This window comes from Parasteatoda tepidariorum, chromosome 9 (assembly GCF_043381705.1).
Source record: "Parasteatoda tepidariorum isolate YZ-2023 chromosome 9, CAS_Ptep_4.0, whole genome shotgun sequence".
Taxonomy (NCBI): Eukaryota; Metazoa; Arthropoda; class Arachnida; order Araneae; family Theridiidae; genus Parasteatoda; species Parasteatoda tepidariorum.
This window is the reverse complement of record NC_092212.1, coordinates 55,829,572-55,848,195: the sequence shown is the minus strand read 5'-3', so window position 1 is coordinate 55,848,195 and position 18,624 is coordinate 55,829,572. Positions and strand designations below refer to the sequence as shown.

At 28.1% G+C, this 18,624-nt stretch overlaps 1 protein-coding gene across 9 annotated transcripts in view; it reads left to right on the top strand.

The window, feature by feature from the left end:
* LOC107444712 (E3 ubiquitin-protein ligase arkadia-C) overlaps positions 1-7,418 on the top strand; it is a 48,234-nt gene extending 40,816 nt beyond the window's left edge. For 4 of the 9 annotated variants that reach the window (XM_071185287.1, XM_016058927.3, XM_043040414.2 and 1 more), the window contains one exon: positions 448-3,505. In XM_071185287.1, coding sequence (XP_071041388.1) covers positions 448-574 — 127 coding nt within the window. In that variant the 3' untranslated portion in view covers positions 575-3,505. Of the gene's footprint in view, positions 1-447; positions 4,118-5,698; positions 5,817-7,278 lie in introns of those variants that run through there. The other 5 variants (XM_016058967.3, XM_016058958.3, XR_011637688.1 and 2 more) reach the window with 4 other exon arrangements.
* The last annotated feature ends 11,206 nt before the right edge of the window (positions 7,419-18,624 follow it).

Below are 18,624 nucleotides of genomic sequence, written 5' to 3'. Positions count from 1 at the left end.
CCTAACAATCAATTGATATTCACAAGAGACGTACCTTGACATAACCTTAAATCCGTCGCATTGTCCGTGGGATTGTTTTCACTCATTTTTTACAATTGTTATCCACTAAGTTTGAAAATAAAAAATACTACCCTATTAAATTATATGTGTATCAAATCAAACTAAAATATTTATAGAAAAACAATACTTTTATGACTTTTATTATTTTTATGCTAGTGAGAACCAAAACAATATGGAAATGAATGAGGGAAAACTGGATCCTACCACGTCATTTCCCGGCCAATAAAAATGTAGCGTTAAACGTTTAACGCAACCTTGTTGGAAGTCTCATAAGAAGTATCACTTCAATAAAAATATTTTTTTTTGCAAAAATTTATTTTTGTTAATTTTGTGATTTATAGTTTTGGGCTTTAGTAAATTTCTGAAGTATTTTTTTGTATTTTGTAGGAGGCTACCTTGCATGCACTTGTTCCATATTGAATGTGTTGATCAATGGCTGACTACCAATAAGCGGTGTCCCATTTGTAGAGTTGACATTGAGGATCATCTAAAAGATTTCGGCATTACTTCGTGATATTGCTACTACTATTCCAAATACTATGGTATAGTGAATAGAATTTAACCTCAGTGTCATTGACTGATGTTTTATATCTTATTGCACTAAAATATTTCTACTCAAATTGTTTTTCTACATTTTATAAGTGTGTACTATCTTCCAAGTAACTGTTCAAATAACACAACGATGAGCTTAGTGGCATTAAAATAAATAAAATAATCAATACTTGCATACGAAAAAAAGCTAATTCTGGATAATTTATTATATCGCAATAGTATGGTCAACAATATTTGACTTGACACTTCTCTTTCATTTATTATTAATAAAAGTTTAAAATACAAGAATTGTCCTAATGAAAAGCTAACATATGTAATACCATCACAAATGCAGTAGTGATAGAAGCACATCCGGGGCAATGAAGGAAGATGGAGGAGTGTGGTTGTAGATTGCATATAATTGATTAACTGAGTCAGCATTAGAGCATTTAAAGTGAATGTTAAGTCATGCTAAAGATTGATGACAGAATAACACTATTTTAATACAACTATTTTTAATGGCAGAATGTGATAACACCATTATTTTACTAAGATAGAGTGCTGCACAGATGTCAGATATTTTATCTCTTCGATTTCTCTAATTTATTAAATAGTTGTAATGGTCGGTGTTTGCTTACCGTAATTCGATATTGATGTTCACCTTTCCTAAAACTTACACTCCATTTGTGTATAGCTGTTTTTCCTGGAAAATGGCTCACCATAAACACTCACCTCTTTCCACTAAAAACCGTATTACTGCTCTATGTTCTGTTCTGGAGACAATAATTTTTAGCATTACTTTACATTCACTTTAAATGCTTTCTTGCAAACTGTTTAATTAGTTAATCTGTAGTGCACTTCTACTATGTGTCTTTATAACGTTGAATGGAGGTGCTGATATCCATACTCTTTTTCTGATGCTATAACAGGATAATTTTTCATTTGGGCAACCTTTATGTAATGAACTCGTAAATTAAATTTACTCTTCCAATGTCTTATGGCCAAAGTTCAGCAATTGTGTACATTTTAGTCTAGATCATTTAAATATCTGGCAATTCTTAATATCTTCTTACAAAAATGTTTTAAATCTTGTTAATTGTCTGAAGTTATAAATTTGCTAATGGAAGTAAATCAGATGAAAACTTTTAAATTGTCGACTGTGAAGATTTGCTCTCTCTGAAAATTAAGCTATCTGAATTATTGATTATATACTTTTTCAAATATTTAACACTTTTTTTTCTTCCTTCAAAATATAATAAATTTCTTGTTAGTTTTTGACTGCATGAGAAGCTATTTAAGTAAACTTTCACTTTAATATTTTTGTAATCAAAATAAGGTATGCACACTATTTGGTGCCAGAAAAGACTGCTGTGTCATTTTAAGAATTGATTGTCATTTCAATATTGATTGATTGTTATGAAAGATTTTCAGTGCTTCGACCTACAGCTTTTTGTGAGACCCGTATTTGGTGGTTATAGGTAAATCATTTAATATAGGAAAGGGCAATTTTAAAGTGCAGTGATTTATCTAATTTTTAAACTCGCCTTGTTAATTAACTTGTGTTTAAAAACAACAGCTTTATTTCATAATCACTGTGCAATAGTGAACATTGGCTTCATAATTAATTATTTAATGGGACAGATAAATGATGTGGGTTTTATAGGAAAAGTTAATTACTAATGACAGGTCATTAAAATAGTTTTAAGAAGTAGTTTCAGTTTTCTCTTTGTGCTTGTGAAACATTAATAACTATAAAAAGAGATAAACTTGTTTAAGTTTTTTGTATTAAGAAATACCTTGTTTTTCTAAAAGCGGAAATCATTACTAAATATTCACTTTGGCACTGAGTCTAATTTACTTTTTTCTAACTTATATGAATTAAATATATCTCATTATTTGTTCTAGTTTGTTATTGTATTGCTTCATCAAAGAAATATATTTATCTAAATTAAATTTTAGCATATTCTTCATGCATACTTAACTGATTTAGTTGAATTCACAATTAATAAAGTTAAACATTAGTAGTTATTCACATTGCTTGTGGTTATAGTATTTACATAACTTTTTTTTTAGTTTCTAAAACATTTTTTTTTTTTTGTGTTATATATAAAGTCAAGCTGATCTTATTCATATGTGTTATTGTAATATCATAGTTATAGAAATGTATTTAGATTTATCAAGTTATGTTGCTTTAAATTCTATTTATTTTTTTTTTTTTTTATTGTGACTAGAAGAAGTAACTTACAAAATAATTGGCTACATATTTAGGAACGAAGCTTTAAAGCAGTTTCTTTAGTAAGAATCGACGCCTTGAATGTTTCTAAATATGCAAATTTAAAATTTGTCTGTAGGATGGTGAATATAACTTTTCCTCAAAGTGTTAAAGCTTTGTTTTCACTTCATGAATGTACTGTATGTAGTTAGAATTTCCACTAATTTAAAAAAAATTGCTTTATCTTGACGTCATTTAAATATAATTAATAAATTTAACCTTTTTATGTTCTTTTTCTGAGAGCATTTTTTGTTATTTTGTAGAGTTTATTTTTTATTTCTTCCCCCTTATGAAATAGAATACCAAATTCCATATTGACAAAAATTGCTATATAGATGTGAAACTCAGTGAAATTCTATGTTAAATTCTGACATGTTATGAACTTGAAAACAAAAACATGTGTTTGTGAGGTCATTTTAAATGTTTGCATACGCCCACACTAAAAATGCAATAAGTGGAGTGTGCCACATTTGTGTTTCATGTACAAAAAAAGTAAGCCTCTTTGCTTAGCAATGAGCAGATTGTATTATTTCCCCATGCTTTGTCTAACATCGTGAGCTTTTTTTCATTATAGACTGTTTTGTTTGCATTTATCATTTGATGTTTCTTTTTCTTTAGATAACCAAAGCGGGTATTCATTTACATTCTCAGTAAAAGTTTGAATTTAAAAGTGTTTTCATGCACTTAATGATTATGTATAAAAGTAAACAGGGACACTGTGGGCCATCACCGACCATTAAACAGGGGCCTTTGAATAAATTTCACTGGTTTGTTATTGCCTTATGCTGTTTCTTGTCCAAGTTATTTGCAATTTTTTGCACTTAGCATTGGTGCCAAATCTTTAAACATATCTAATATTTTTATTTCTTAAAATAATGCATTGCAGAAATTTCTTTCTTAGTAAAATTGGATTGCCGGGAAAAGATGTTAATTATCTGGAGAAGATAAAACTCTAGTAATGAAATCATTATTTCTACATCTTATTTACCAAATTGAAAAAAAAAGGGTACTTTTCTGTTAGCCGGACGCAAATGTCGCCAAATGTGAACCAAACGCGAGCCATGTCGCAAAGCGAAGCGAATGACAAAGCAGTCAATGGAATAAAAGTCGAAAACTTTCAACTATAAACAAATATTAATGAATTGTAAACAAAGCAGTTTTACCCTAAAAGGCGATTTTTTTTTTGTTGCTAAGATAGGAGAAAGAAAAGAAAATGTGCTTTGTTTTGGATGAATTCAGAGAATAGAGCATGTGGCCCCAAATTAACATTCCCCTTATGGTTGTAAGAAATTTGGCAGAATTCTACATTATTTGGCGATTTTTTGCTTGTGCCTGGCTAACAGAAAAAAAAAAAAAAAAAAAAAAAAAAAAAAAAAAAAAAAAACAGTAAATAAAAATTGCTAATGCTTACTCCCTTTTCCTATTAACATTTAAACTATATTTTTATTTACAAGATATTTTACAAGTGAATTCATGTTTTGCCTGATAAAAGTGAGTGATAGTTAACAGAAAGTATACACCCAAGCATAATCTAGAAAGGAAATTTTCTTATTTACACTTTATCTTTTTCAGATAATAGCAGCACAAAAATGCTTGTACTTTAAAGATAAAGGATAGTCTTATTTTTAGGTTAATGTAGTGCTAAATCCTACTTCTTTTATTTTTTCTTTTAATTATTTTAATATTTTTTCTTTCAATTATTTTATATTTTTTTCTTTTAATTATTTTTCCTAACTTTCAATTTTTTAATATACTAATTATTGAATTTTATGTTTTTTTTGCAAATTTGTCCTTGCTTTCCAATTTAAATTTTTTTGTTTGTTATTTATTCATGTTTAAAAATTGGCATCTATGCATATGTGTTTATTCTACTTTGAGCAATATTTTTTGCAGCTTAGAAATATAATAAAATAAAAAAACAGGCTTTTTTCTGACTTAATACCCTTTTTTGCTATTTTAAAATTTTTGAGTCAGATTTAAAAAGCCTGTTTTATTAAAATAAAAGTCTGTTCTGTGTTCTTGTAGTATAATATTTTCATAAGACATTTTTGCAATCCTATTTGCACTCTGCCAAATAAAAAGCAATAAGTGTGAGATTTAAAATTAATTTTTTTACCTCTTTTAAGAAATCTTCTCTGCTGGTTCTGATCTGCATGTGTCACTAACTATGTTAAATGGTGATAGCACATCTCGAAGATGTGTTTTTTTGTAGCAGATGTCTGTATTAGTCCGAACGTGCTGACCTTACTCAGTGTGTACAATGCTTTTATTGTAAATGTATGTGAAATTTCTATGCAAGTACATATAGCTGTCAATTGCTCAAATCACCTTTAAAACTATTTTATTTTTAGACTCTTTGCATTCTTTATCATCCTATATCATTAGGTAAAGTGGTATAAAAAAAAAAGGTTTAACTTCATTATTAGTTTGTTTTTGCTGTTCAACTACATTTAAAAGCTGTAAGATTACTTGTGTAGCAATTTTTGAATTAGTTTAAGATGCTCTTTGTTAGTTATCTTTAACTTTTGTTGACTTGAGTCAACAAAATCTGTGATTGAAATCTATGTCTGGTATGAACATATTATGTCAACTCTGTGTAAAAGGTTGGAATTTCATCTTTAAACTTCTGAATGTGTAAGCTGTTTAATTTTATTCATACTGTGGGTTCTGACAGAAGGCCTTAACTCTAACAAAAATGTAATTTAAAGTGAGGATCCTCTTTACAATTAAAGAGTTTTGCATAGCATGATTCTTCTTATTTTTTTTTTTAATTATACTTTCTTGAAATTTTATTAAAAAATAGACTTATTTATTTTTAACTTTATTTATTGACAGTTGGGAAATAGCATGGAATCGACTAAAGCTTCATTTCTAGTACTAATTTTTCAGTGAGTAAGTCGATTTTTTTTGAGCTTCTTAATGGCGGTAAAAGATGAGGGGTTGATGATTTGTGTGCATTTTTATGCATTTAAGAACTAAGATTTTTTTTTAAAACAAAAATTTTATTTAGCTTTTAAAATTTACTAGAATAAATAAATTAAAACACAGATCTGTAAGATTGATACAAACACAAAAGTAACACAATCAAAAGTTTTATATGTGTAAAAAAAGAACATTTTCACATAACATATTAATAAACTGTTAAATTGATTTGAAAATAATTCAGACTTTTAGTTTCTGGTATTATTATATAAATTTAAATTATATTTTATTATAAAAATATTGGTAAAACATTTTTTGTTTTGTTTATAGTATTGTTAAGAATTTTTTACTTATAATTGAAGTAGGGTTTTTAATTGATTAATATGTCAGAGATTGTCTAATATTCCAAAAAGTATGTTAATTAAAACTACCTCAGTAAAGCTCTGTTTTTATGTTTCTCATTTGAATCCCCTACAACGTAGTCTTACCTCATTTTTTTTCTAAAGGTGTAAGAAAATGTTAAGAGTTATTCTTATTAAAGAATCCGACTCGGTTCAATTGACAATTTTGACAAAAATATCAAATGTTTTTTTATTGTCTGGATTTAAACTTTTGTTAATTAACTTTTTAAATCTCTTTAAATTGAGAATGGGTTTCTAATGATTTTATTTAAGTCAAAAAAATTGTTTTATCATTTTTTCGGTAAATATATACGTTAAATACATTTTCAGAAAAATGTTGCTTTTGAGAAAATCTTTTCATGCAAATGCGCATTACAAAAAAAAGAAGCTTTTTTACATTTGTTATAATTCTTTTCAACTTCATATGTAAATTTTGTATACTGTTAGCTATGTTTTGAACTAAAAGCTGAGCTCTAAGTACAAATTTATTAAATTTATAATGCTTTAAGTAAGAATGTTTAGAATTTTTATATTAAAACATCAATAATTAACAATGTATTTAGTTCTATTTCATTGTATAATGAATTTCAAAATGCAAGCAACCATATTGTTGATCAAGAAAAAAATTATTTCTACAGCTATGTTTTAGAACTGTTAGATATTTCACTAAAATTCGCAAATATTTCACAAGTTTTTATGATCAATTTTCTTCCTATATTCAAAAAATATTTTCTAAATTTTTAAACTTTACTGTAGATTTATGGTTTTAGGATCGCTACTTACAAAAAATAAAATTAAAATTTTAATTAAGGTTTTAAAAAAAATTGTCTCGAACCAAGTCGGATAACTTAAGTTTTCTATCTTTATGATATTTTGAGTAGGGAAAATGCAATGAAAGTAAAGATTCCCCCCCCCCCAAAAAAAATAATATTGGTAAGGCGAACGCATGTTTTAACATTTATTTTATTGTCTCCCTCTTCACTTTATGACACCAGTATAATTCTGACATGTTTGTTTAAAATATATTGGTTTAAAGGTTATATTGCTCAGTTTTGTTTGACAATTATTGAAGATCTTTAGTTGACTTTTTAGCTATCGGTCCCCAACTCAGCCTTGACGCACAATATCCCAGTTTTTCTCTGATGTTCATCAAGAAAAGAATTGTTAGGTAAATATAATATTAAAAGTATCTTTTTTTGTTATAATATAGTTAATTCTTAAAAGGATTTATCACACAGATTTTCTATCATTAACAAATATATTCAAAAGCTTATCTAATTTATGTGTTTTTAATACTGTGAGCATTAGACCAGAATTTTTTTTCATTTAACTCTAGAATTTAATTGAATTTGTAAAAACTGAAATGTAAATTCTTGGGAATTAAATTGAATTTATGGAATTAACTAAATTTGTTTCTCTTCCTTTGTTTCTCTGATGATAGGTTTGTTGAGTGAAAAGTAGCATGCAAACTTATTCGCTTACATTTCAAGCAATAATATGTTTGATTGTTAAATTAGATTTGATTAACGTGAGACTTAGAATCTGCATCAAAAATATTTTATAGAAGATTATGAATTATTAATTATGTTTCTTTAACACATCATTTTGGAAAGCATATAAATGTTGCTTTACTGTTTATATACATTCTTAAATATTTGTATTAAGTCATTCAATAGAGCTAAACTAAATCTGACATAAATAAGCTAATTTTTCCTAACAGGTAAATCTTTTAAAAAAATTATTAATTAAAACTGTAAGCATATATATTTATTAATGAACTTACATTTATTAATGAATTATCATCAATAATCTTAAAATAATGATGAATTTTTTTCTTCAAAATATTAATAAACAGTAAAGACTATTCTCTGAAAATATTTTAATAAAATTAAAAAAATAACCTTTTCTTACTGCTATCCTATATCCCATTGTTTATATTAGTTTTGATTCATCGTTTGTCATAAAAACGCTGCATGTGTACCAAATTATTGTGTATATTTTTTCCCCATTTTTTCCTTTCACAAATTTAATGGGACGCTTTGTTTAAACTCTTAAAAATGCTCTTCAACGACTCTATTTTATAAATCTATGAACTATTGCACATTTTAAAATTAAATTTTTGCTATTTGCTTTAGTCATGTGGTCTAGTTTTTTTTAATTGTATCCTAGCCTATTGATGGTTATAGTTTATCTATTAACACATTGTCCTTGACTTGCAAATATTGATATTTGTTTTTTATTTTTGTGTTGAGGCTTCTTTCGTAAGCATAGGGATTTATTTAGGGAAATAAATATTGTTCATAGTTTATTTATTTCTTTTGTTTTTGAGCTTTGAAAGATTTCGACATAAATTGGTCAAGGGGGACATATTCATTAAAGAATTTGATTTTAGCATAATTTTTTGTATGCATTACTTGGGACAGTTTAAAGTTTCAGTGTTTTAAGCTTTTCATTGTATTTCTTATACAAATTTCCATTAATAATACTTATTTATTTTAGCTTCTTCTAACTTAAATGTCTTTTGCCATTTTTTCCTACTCACAATCAATCTTATAAAAGCTTCTATGCTGTTATTAGATCCAGAAAACTTGTTAATAGTTTTATAATTGTTGATTTTATTTATATCTAATGTTTTGTTTTTATAATTATCCATAAATCATTTATAAAGGACTTAATTATTTATGTCTAACAATACAGAATCTTTGAAACATTTTATTTTGAGAAATAATTGTTTCTTTTATTTTGTTCAATTTCAATTTTTATCAAAAAAAAAAAAAAAAAAAAAAGAAAAAAAAAAAAAAATTTTNAAAAAAAAAAAAAAAAAAAAAAAAAAAACTTATTGTGAAATCACCCACAAGCTTATCTCTTCTGATATAAATGATCTGAAAATATGAAATAAAAGAATTATCATACCTAGTTCCCTATTTCATTATTTTTTTTTTAACTGGAATAAAAGAATCAAATTGGCAAGGCATTATCAAGTGTTTATTTTTAAGCAGTGAGCAAATTATTTAATAAATAAATAAATAATATTTTCTTAATTGAGGAATTAATATAGTAAAAAAATTTTGAGAAAAAACTAGTTTGAAGAGTTTAAGTAATTAAATTAAAATAAAAATTAAAATAATAAACTTGTCTTTAAACATGCATTGTGAATGAAATAGGTGAAAGAAATGAGTTTTTGAAATATTTAGAATTGAGTATGTCCCCTTTACCTGATACAGAGTTCGGAATGGATTATGGATTAGTACAAAAGTACTATGACTGGTGTTCTTGATTTTTTAACTGGACCGAAATCATTAGGAGTGGACTTGGTCCAATCAAATTGGTATTAGTGCCTACTACTTGTGGTTTCGTGATTTTTAGTCTATAATTTACGTATGGAACTTTTGCATGGAACATTTTTGATTCATTTTCTAGAGGCACAACATTAAATTGGTTATATTTTAAAATAACTGTTATGTTTCCCTCATACTTTGTTTTTGTTTTTCTGGTATACTTAAAGCATTTAGAAAAATATCACTTCATTATCCTTAAATGAGAATTCTATTTTTATTTATTTATCCCACTACTAATTCATCTAAAAATGACTATTTAGTAGCATAATTATGTGTGACGTAAGTAACTTCCATGTAACTCTAATAGCTCCTTCTCAATCTCAGGTTAATGTTTTTAAGCATTCCAAATGTTGTATGTCCTTAATTCTTTCAGGATATTAAAATGAAATTGCATTTTCTTCTGTATTCATTTTAATGTCAAATTATCTCAGATTGTTTTCTTGCACCTTCATTATAGTATTTAATTTGTTTTTGTAACTCAAATTGATTCATTCTTTTTTGTTTTGGTGCTATTTCCTCCATTCAGTAGTTCATTCTTTTGCATGTTCTTGCACCTCAAATTTATTTAGTCTTTTCATTCTGGTTCTTCAAATATTTCCTCCATTTAGTTTTTTATTCCTTACATTCTTGCACCTCAAATTGATTCATTCTCTTTACTCTTGTACTTCAAAATATTTCCCGACATTCAGTAGTTTCTTCTTTTGCATGTTATTGCACCTCAAATTGATTCACTCATTTTATTTTGGTGCTTCAAATATTTCCTCCATTCAGTTCTCTCTTTTGTACACTTCTTTCACATAAAATTGATTCATTCTTTTTACTTTGGTACTTCAAATAGTTCCTCCATTCAGTAGTTCATTCTTTTGCATGTTCTTACCCCTCAAATTGATTTAATATTCTGGTTCTTAAAATATTTTCTCTATTCAGTATTTCATTCTTTTGTAAGTCAAGGGCAAAATTGGAATAATGAAAATTTGAAAATGTCTTCTAACATTTTACTGATAATTCTCCAGCATGTTTTAAATTATTAAGATTTATAGTACTGTTAAATACAAACTCAGAGTCAGTATCTAGAAGTTTCTACGTAATTTAATGGGATAAAATGTTAATAATATAGGTGAATTTAAATGGATATAATTCTTAGAGTGGTCTTAAATTTTTCAAATTACCTTAGTTCAAACTTGATTGCTCCTCAAAATTTTGTATCTTGTGAACTCCTACGTCGTAAACTTTGTTGTCTAGTGTGATTGTAATAATAAATGTTAAAGCAGCTGTGACTGACATGATTGAAAATTAGAAAATGTTGCTTATTAATATTAAAAAAAAGATGTGAGCACTAAAGATTTTAAAATGTTTCTTAAATGTGCAACAAAAGTGAATTGCAATGATGGAGGAGAATTAAGTGATCACTTAAAAATAAAAATCAGCATTGCATTCCTTGGATTTCATTTTTATATGCATGATCAGTTGTTGTGTGTATGTGATTTTGCTTTAAATTTTAATACTAGAGCAAGCTAGTTCATAAAAATCTTGCAATTTTGCCTTCAAAAAAACTGTACATTTTCTAGAACATCACACCTGCCTGTTTGATTTTCTCCCCAACACTGATAAATTTTATATTGGTAGAGACTGAGCTTATATTATGTTGATTGGTAATTGACTTGGCATGTATTTCATGTTCTTTCTTGCATTTTTGTTAGTGTTATCTGAATTGCTTTTGTTTTCCAGTGAATTTTTTTTTATTTAAGAATTTTTTTTCCCTTTAAAAACAAATAATTATTCTGGTTGTTCCAAAAATGATTTGAAGAAAAAATGAAAGGCACTGTAATGTAGGGTTTGTTGCATTTTGCTTAGGAAACAAATTATTCTTTCACTAAATCTCAAAAGTACTTGCGCAATTAATCAACAGATGGCGCTGCTGATTTGAAAGCATAAGACCATGTTGTACTTCAGTATCATACTACTAAAAGTTGTTCTAACTCATGACAATTTCTCCCTTGCTCATTTTTTCCTCTCTGAACTCTATATTTATTCTTTCAACTGAAATATTTGTACTGTGTGATGACTATTAGTTTTATCCTCTGACTTTACCATCCTGTTTTTGAAAATAATGGTTATTTTGAAATGATAGTTTTTATAACGTTCTCGTCAGTGACGTCATCTATTGATGAAATTAATAACTAATTTTGAAATTTAGTGAAATGTTTTCCTAAGCAGCATGCAGTAAACAGTGCATTTCTTTTCCTCAAAAATATGACTTTTCAGGTACACTCATTGATTTGTATATTTAATAAAGTGTGCTCTTTAAAAAAAAAATAATAATAAACGGCAGGTGTGGGTTATATTTTTAAGTGGCCTTGATATATTTATTCAGCTTTTTTAGCATTTTTCTAACCTTATTCAACTGCATCCAGTAAGTACTAAACATTCGTGAGTTGTTGCAACAACTTGGTTGAATAATGATTTTATTTAGTGTGTTTTTATATAGTTCTCGCTTTACTAAACTAATATGTAACATTAAAGCTCTATCCTTAATAGCATCTGTATTTTAAATACTTTTCCCACCATATTGTGTAGCTTTAATTCAAAGACTTTCTGACAATATTTAATGATTATATGTGTTTTGTTATAAAGGAATTTTATTACTACTGTGTTTATCTGGATGGTTGTTGTTAACTGAGTGAAAATTATTGTCTGCTCTGTATAGTTGATGTAGGTTAATTTATTTTTAAAGGTTTTGGTGTCTTTTTATTGGTTTCTGATTGTTAAAGTTTTGGTATTTTATATGAATTTCCACGTACTATTTTTGTCATTGTTGCTCGATTTGAAAACGTCGTGCTTATTTTCATACCAGTTTTATGTATACTGATTTTTTTTTTTAGCTTTGAAACTCACTATTACTAAGTCATTAATTGTATGTTGTGTTATATAGATAAATTTTGTGACAATATGTTCTCAAGCATTAGTTTTGTTCCTGATAAGAATATAAACATATTGTACAGTTATGATTGTAAATATAAGTAAATAAAGTTTATAATATGCATAGCTTTTGCTCTACCTGTTAATGGGTGACTTTTCTTTCACTGTAATTTTTTCCTTCAGCAAGATATTGTTTCAAAAAATGCTTAATACCATAGCTCACTCATAACTTTTGTCCTGGCTCTTAATGAGTGAGTTTTTTTCTTCAGCAAGACATTGTTTCAAAAAATGTTTCATATCATGACTTTAGTTCTGGCTGTTAATGTATGAATTTTTTAAATTTTTTTTCATTGTAGTTTTTTCATCACGAAGACATTGTTTCAAATGATAGCATTGGGTTTCAAAAAATGCTTCATATCATAGCTCAATTATATATGTTCTAGTTGTTAATAGGTGAGTATTTTTTCATTGTAGTTTTTTCATCAGGAAGACATTGTTTCAAATGATAGCATTGGGTTTCAAAAAAATGTTTCACATCATAGCATAATTATTATTTTTTTTCCTGCCTGTTAATTGTTAAATTTTTTTAAGTTGTAAGTTGAATTCTCTTTGTTTTAAACTAAGTTTTTTTTTCATTTTGTATGCTTATTTTTTTAAGCCCGGTAATAGAATTCTCGAAGGGAATCTACTGCACTATCTTCAGTAATCCAATTTTGTCTGGAACCTTAACGCAGTGAGACAAAGATTATTTTTGTAAAAATTAATTTTAATCTAACATATGCTTACCGAGATTAGCAAATATAAGATCCAATACGCAGACTTACTGTTGTTTAATTATATAATATCTTATTTATTTTATTTCAATTAGTATCCATTACCAAAATTAATTGAGCATCATTGACAATAGTAGTTTGCAGATTTTTTACGTTCTCTTTGTGGGATTAGCATCATCGCTTCGTTAATTTATTCTCCATTAATTTTAGCATCATATCTCCATTTTAGTTCATAACTTATTATTTTACTTCAATTAGTAAATATTACCAAAATCAATATTCATTGATGCCAGTAAATAATGGCGATCTTGATCCTCAGCAAATTAATATCCTCTTTTATTAATTTTGCTTTTCAGTCTAACACTTTTTTTTTAATTTCAATTAATTTTAAATTATTTGCTTTTATAGTAACGCGTTTTAAAAGCATAATTGTTAACAAAATAAACACGTGACTTAAAATAATCTTGGGAATAATAATTTAATGACGTAGTTCACCTATGCTACTAGGATTACGTTGTTCAGATAACCTGGTGTAACGAATAAAAAATAAGTATTACAGAACGAGCAATAAACAACTTTCTTCATTAGAACTAGAGCCCCTGAATTAGACAGGCCGACTTATCTATTTTTGGAGCAAAAAGCTAACATAAGCACAATATGTTTGCTCCAATATTGCTTGATAGGTCAGCTCTGATAGTATAGGAGCCTTAATTAGAACTACAAGCTAGCAAAGATCACTGATGTTGTCTTTAAAATATTTGGAAAAACTGAATCGTTAATAGTTTGTTTTAAAACAATGGCGTTCACTGAATCAAAGAGAAAATGCCGTTTTTTAAATGGAATTAAAAATATAATTAAAAAGTGAAAAATCGAGCTTCGTAATTTCTTTACAATTTCACTAATTTAACTTCATGTTGAGTATTGTATTTTTATTGCCCACAGTATACACGTAACCCGGTTTACAGACACATAAATTCTTTATTTTATTGAATATGTATATTGTTTATGAACTGTCAATAAACCTTCATTAAAAATTATTGCCATTAAATAAATTACGTTTTCTAACTGCAGATTATTGTTAACGAGCTCCAATTTTTAAGCGTTCATAAAAGCTTAACTTCAGATGGTCATTGAAAAATCTATGAGTATAACGAGCTTTCATGTTTATTCTACCTACGCTGTAAAACATAATTGAAATATTCTAACGTGAGCGTGCATGCCTAAAATAAATTGAATATATCGTCTGCAGTAGATTGAAAAATTCTATAATCAGCAATCACAACTCAAGCACCTCCACTGTAGAACATAATTTAAATATTCTAACATGAGCGTTCATGTCTAAAATTAATAAAATATATCGTCCGCAGATGATTGAAAAATTCTATAATCAGCATACGCAACTAAAATACCTTCAATGTAGAACGTAATTTAAATATTCTAATGTGAGCGTTCATACCTAAAATAAATGAAATATATCGTCTGTAGTAGATTGAAAAATTCTATAATCAGCATACGCAACTGAAATACTTCCATTGTAGAACGTAATTTAAATATTCTAATGTGAGCGTTCATACCTAAAATAAATGAAATATATCGTCTGTAGTAGATTGAAAAATTCTATAATCAGCATTCACAACTGAAATACTTCATTGTTGAACATAATTTAAATATTCTAATGTGAGTGTTCATGCTTAAAATAAATATATCGTCTGTAGTTTGTGAATGAAAAAGTTTATAATCAGCATTCACAACTAAAACACCTCCACTGTAGAACATAATTTATATATTCTAACGTGAGCGTTCATGTCTAAAATATAATACCTCTTCTGCAGATGATTATTGAAAAATTCAATAATGAACGTTCACAACTAAAATAAATAAAATACTTCCTCTGCAGCTGAAAACATTAAGGCGGTAACATTTTTTCATCAGTGTTTGTTCAATTAAGAACATATTAATGTTACTAATCGCTCTTTTCTTATTATTGCTTCTTCCATGATTCTACCATAATGTTCTAAATTCCAGACAACCTCACCTGCTTCCGTTCGAAATTCTATTTTAGGGCAATGCATCTTCTTTTCTTAAAACATATCGACGATAAATTCACGTCCCGTTAGCACACAAAAACTTCCAAGACAACAAAAACGGAAAATACGAAATTTCTCCATCGCGCGAAGAAATAACTTTTTTGCATTCTTTACGCTTGGGTATCAGTTACAACAAAACCCATCAAAAGTGAAAGTAGGCGAACCAGCTGCATTATATTCAAGATACTTTCTAATAAAGTTTAAAGAGATAGGGAGCGGTGGGGAAAAGTGGTAAAAAAAAAGTGAAAAGAACGTTTTTCAAGAATCGAATTTGGTGCGAACGTGGCTGTGTCATTGACATTAGTGACCCATTTTCTTTAGAATCAACCTTCACTTTTTACCATCCCCAATTTTGAAGAAGGATCTATAAGAAAGTACTTCCTCTTGATTCGAGGAAGATGTTTCACAAAGTGATGAAGAGATAAACCAGACCGTTTGTTAATCAAGGCTTGTAATACCAACTTATATTTTATCACTAAAGTGTAAAAATCAGTTTTTCTACAAATTAGCTAATGTGTCAATTTTTATTTTTTCGTTTCTCAAATTACTTAAGCAATTATTTAGATAATCTGTACATTACCGACTAGGGATTCTTTAAAATCGAAATAAGATTGCTGAAACAACAGAGCAACAATTCTTCTGAATGCTTAAATCAGAGTTTCTTAAACTGTCTGTCACAACCCAACTTTGAGTCGCAGTTGCTGAGCTGAGGTCACCACAGATTTTAGCAATTATGATATTTCCTTAAATTATTAAAATAATTTTACAATTACAAAATGTTTTTACATTATGTATCTGAAAATAGATAAAAATATTTGAGTGAGTCGACATTTTCGTCTTAAATCTCCATTAAATGAAAGTGTCGATCAAATCTAAAGACTACTGAAGTGCTTCGCTCTGCGGTGTCGACTGTTTTGCCATGATTTTAATATAATTAAAAATAAACATGCATACCCTTAATGGACAGACTGCAGTTAATGTTTAAATTTACCCAAGCAATTGAATTTATTTTTATTATTGCCTTATGGTTTTAGTATTTATTAAAAATTTTCATTGTTCTATGTCTTAAAGTTAATGGCCAAAAATTACAATGATATATTATAGTAGAAGTGAAGAATCAGGCAGTTTCACTCACACATGCATCGGGTTTGTGCAATGCTATGGGGTATCACAAAGTTCTCGTAAATATAATGGAGTCCATATCAAAAATTTAAGAGACCCTGGCTTAAACTAACATAGCGTTATTTATTTTTCGCTATCTAAGAAAATCAAGTCTCTACAATCAAACATTAGTGAGCCGTGGTGGCTTAGAGGATGAAGCGCTCTCCTTCGAATGATGACTTGGGTTCGAATCCCAGCAATGTCTTGCCGATATGAATCCCGCATCCGACTCGTATCGACTACAGTGCTGACGTAAAATACCCTCAGTGGTAGATGGATCATCTGTTATAGTCCCCGTGCCGTCAGGCTAACCGTGGGAGGCATTCGTGATTTTCCTACTCGTGCAACACAAATGCGGGTTTCTGCCACCAAAAAGGAGGTAAATTTTCCCCAACATTATGTCCCCAACATTATGTCCCATCCCTTGTCTTCTGGATTGGGTTCAAAATGACAAGGCTACGGAGATGAACGTTGGTAGTCGTAAACTCAAAAAATTGGGTTGACTGTTCAACGACGGTTATAAAATCAAACATTAGTTGATAGAATCAATCATCAATCCTTTTAAAAAATTTAATGCAAAGAATTGAATGGGTGAAAAAATTTTTACAGTCAAGAAATTATCACAATGTTATTTATTTTTTGGTATCTAAAGAATCAAGACTATACAATCGAACAATAAACAAATTAGTTGACAGAATGAGAGAAACAAACTTTTGAACTTTAACAAAATGGAAACCGTTAATGTGCACATTGCATAGATAAACTGCAGAAAAACCTCAATTTATTTTAACAGATTGATTACCCTAGTTATTCTGCAGATCAGCTAGGTAGCATATGAGCTATATATAGGTCTATTAGCTGAATGTCCGTTCTTCATACGGAGTAAAAGAATCAGAAATTATTAACACTACGCAAGCAAACAAAATCGAAAAATTTAAATTATTTAATCTGCAGATCAGTTAGGTAGCATAGACGCTATATATAGGTCTATTAGCTGAATGTCCGTTCTTCATACGAAGTAAAAAGAATCAGAAATTATTAACACTACGCAAGCAAACAGAATCGAAAAATTTAAATTATTTAATCTGCAGATCAGTTAGGTAGCATAGACGCTATATATAGGTCTATTAGCTGAATGTCCGTTCTTCATACGGAGTAAAAAGAAACAGAAATTATTAACACTACGCAAGCAAGCACAATCGAAAAATTTAAAATAATTTAAACTTTTATTATTATTTGTTGCCTTTGCCAGTGACTATAAATTATCAGATTAATAATAATAATAAAGTTCTATTTTTAACGAAAAGGAAAAATAACTGTGCTCTGTATCATTTGGCGCCGAAAATGATGCTATTGAACGCGTTTATCACTACAGTCAAGATTTAATCACAATCACTTTTCTTGATGAGCTTTAACAAAGTTGTTTCCATTTTTTTCGGCTATGGTACTTTATCCCTTTACTTACGGTATACCATGTTGTATCATCCCATGTGGTCCATATGTTGTGCCAACCGTAAGCAAAGGGTTAAATGATAGTCCTTTTGGCAGAAACCCGCTTTCATGAGTAATTGCATGCACATTAACGTATAAGAAAACTAATTATTTTAGAAATATTTAATATGAAGAATGAAATTTCTTTTTTTTTTATCGTTTTATCAAAAATATTCTTCAAGTAAGGATTAATTTCAGGTTATCGAATTCAAAGAATTGGAAGCAGCATTTATTTTAATTATAACATTCTCATGGTGTATGCATACGATGAAAATAATGTTAAATAAATAATAAATAAAATAAGCTGATTTATGGTTTCGTTGATCTGAAAACGAATAAAAAATATTATTATAAACATCTATATTATATAAAACGCTAATACGTACGTATCTATCAATAAAACCGATGATATTTCTTTTCTCGCGCTGGCAACAGTTTTCATTTTTAATTGATTGGATTCGGCGCGCAAGAGCACGTAGTGAGCAACCAGATAACAATAACCAGAGTGAGCATTATCAGGTTGTTCAATTCAGACTCATGCACTAAAAACATGACAATTGATATTTTTCTACTGGGAGCTACCTAAACGTCTAAAAAACGTTTAAGTGTTTGTATTGAATGCATTGAATTTTTTTTTTTTTCGCGTTTATTTATGCATTGAATTTTCAC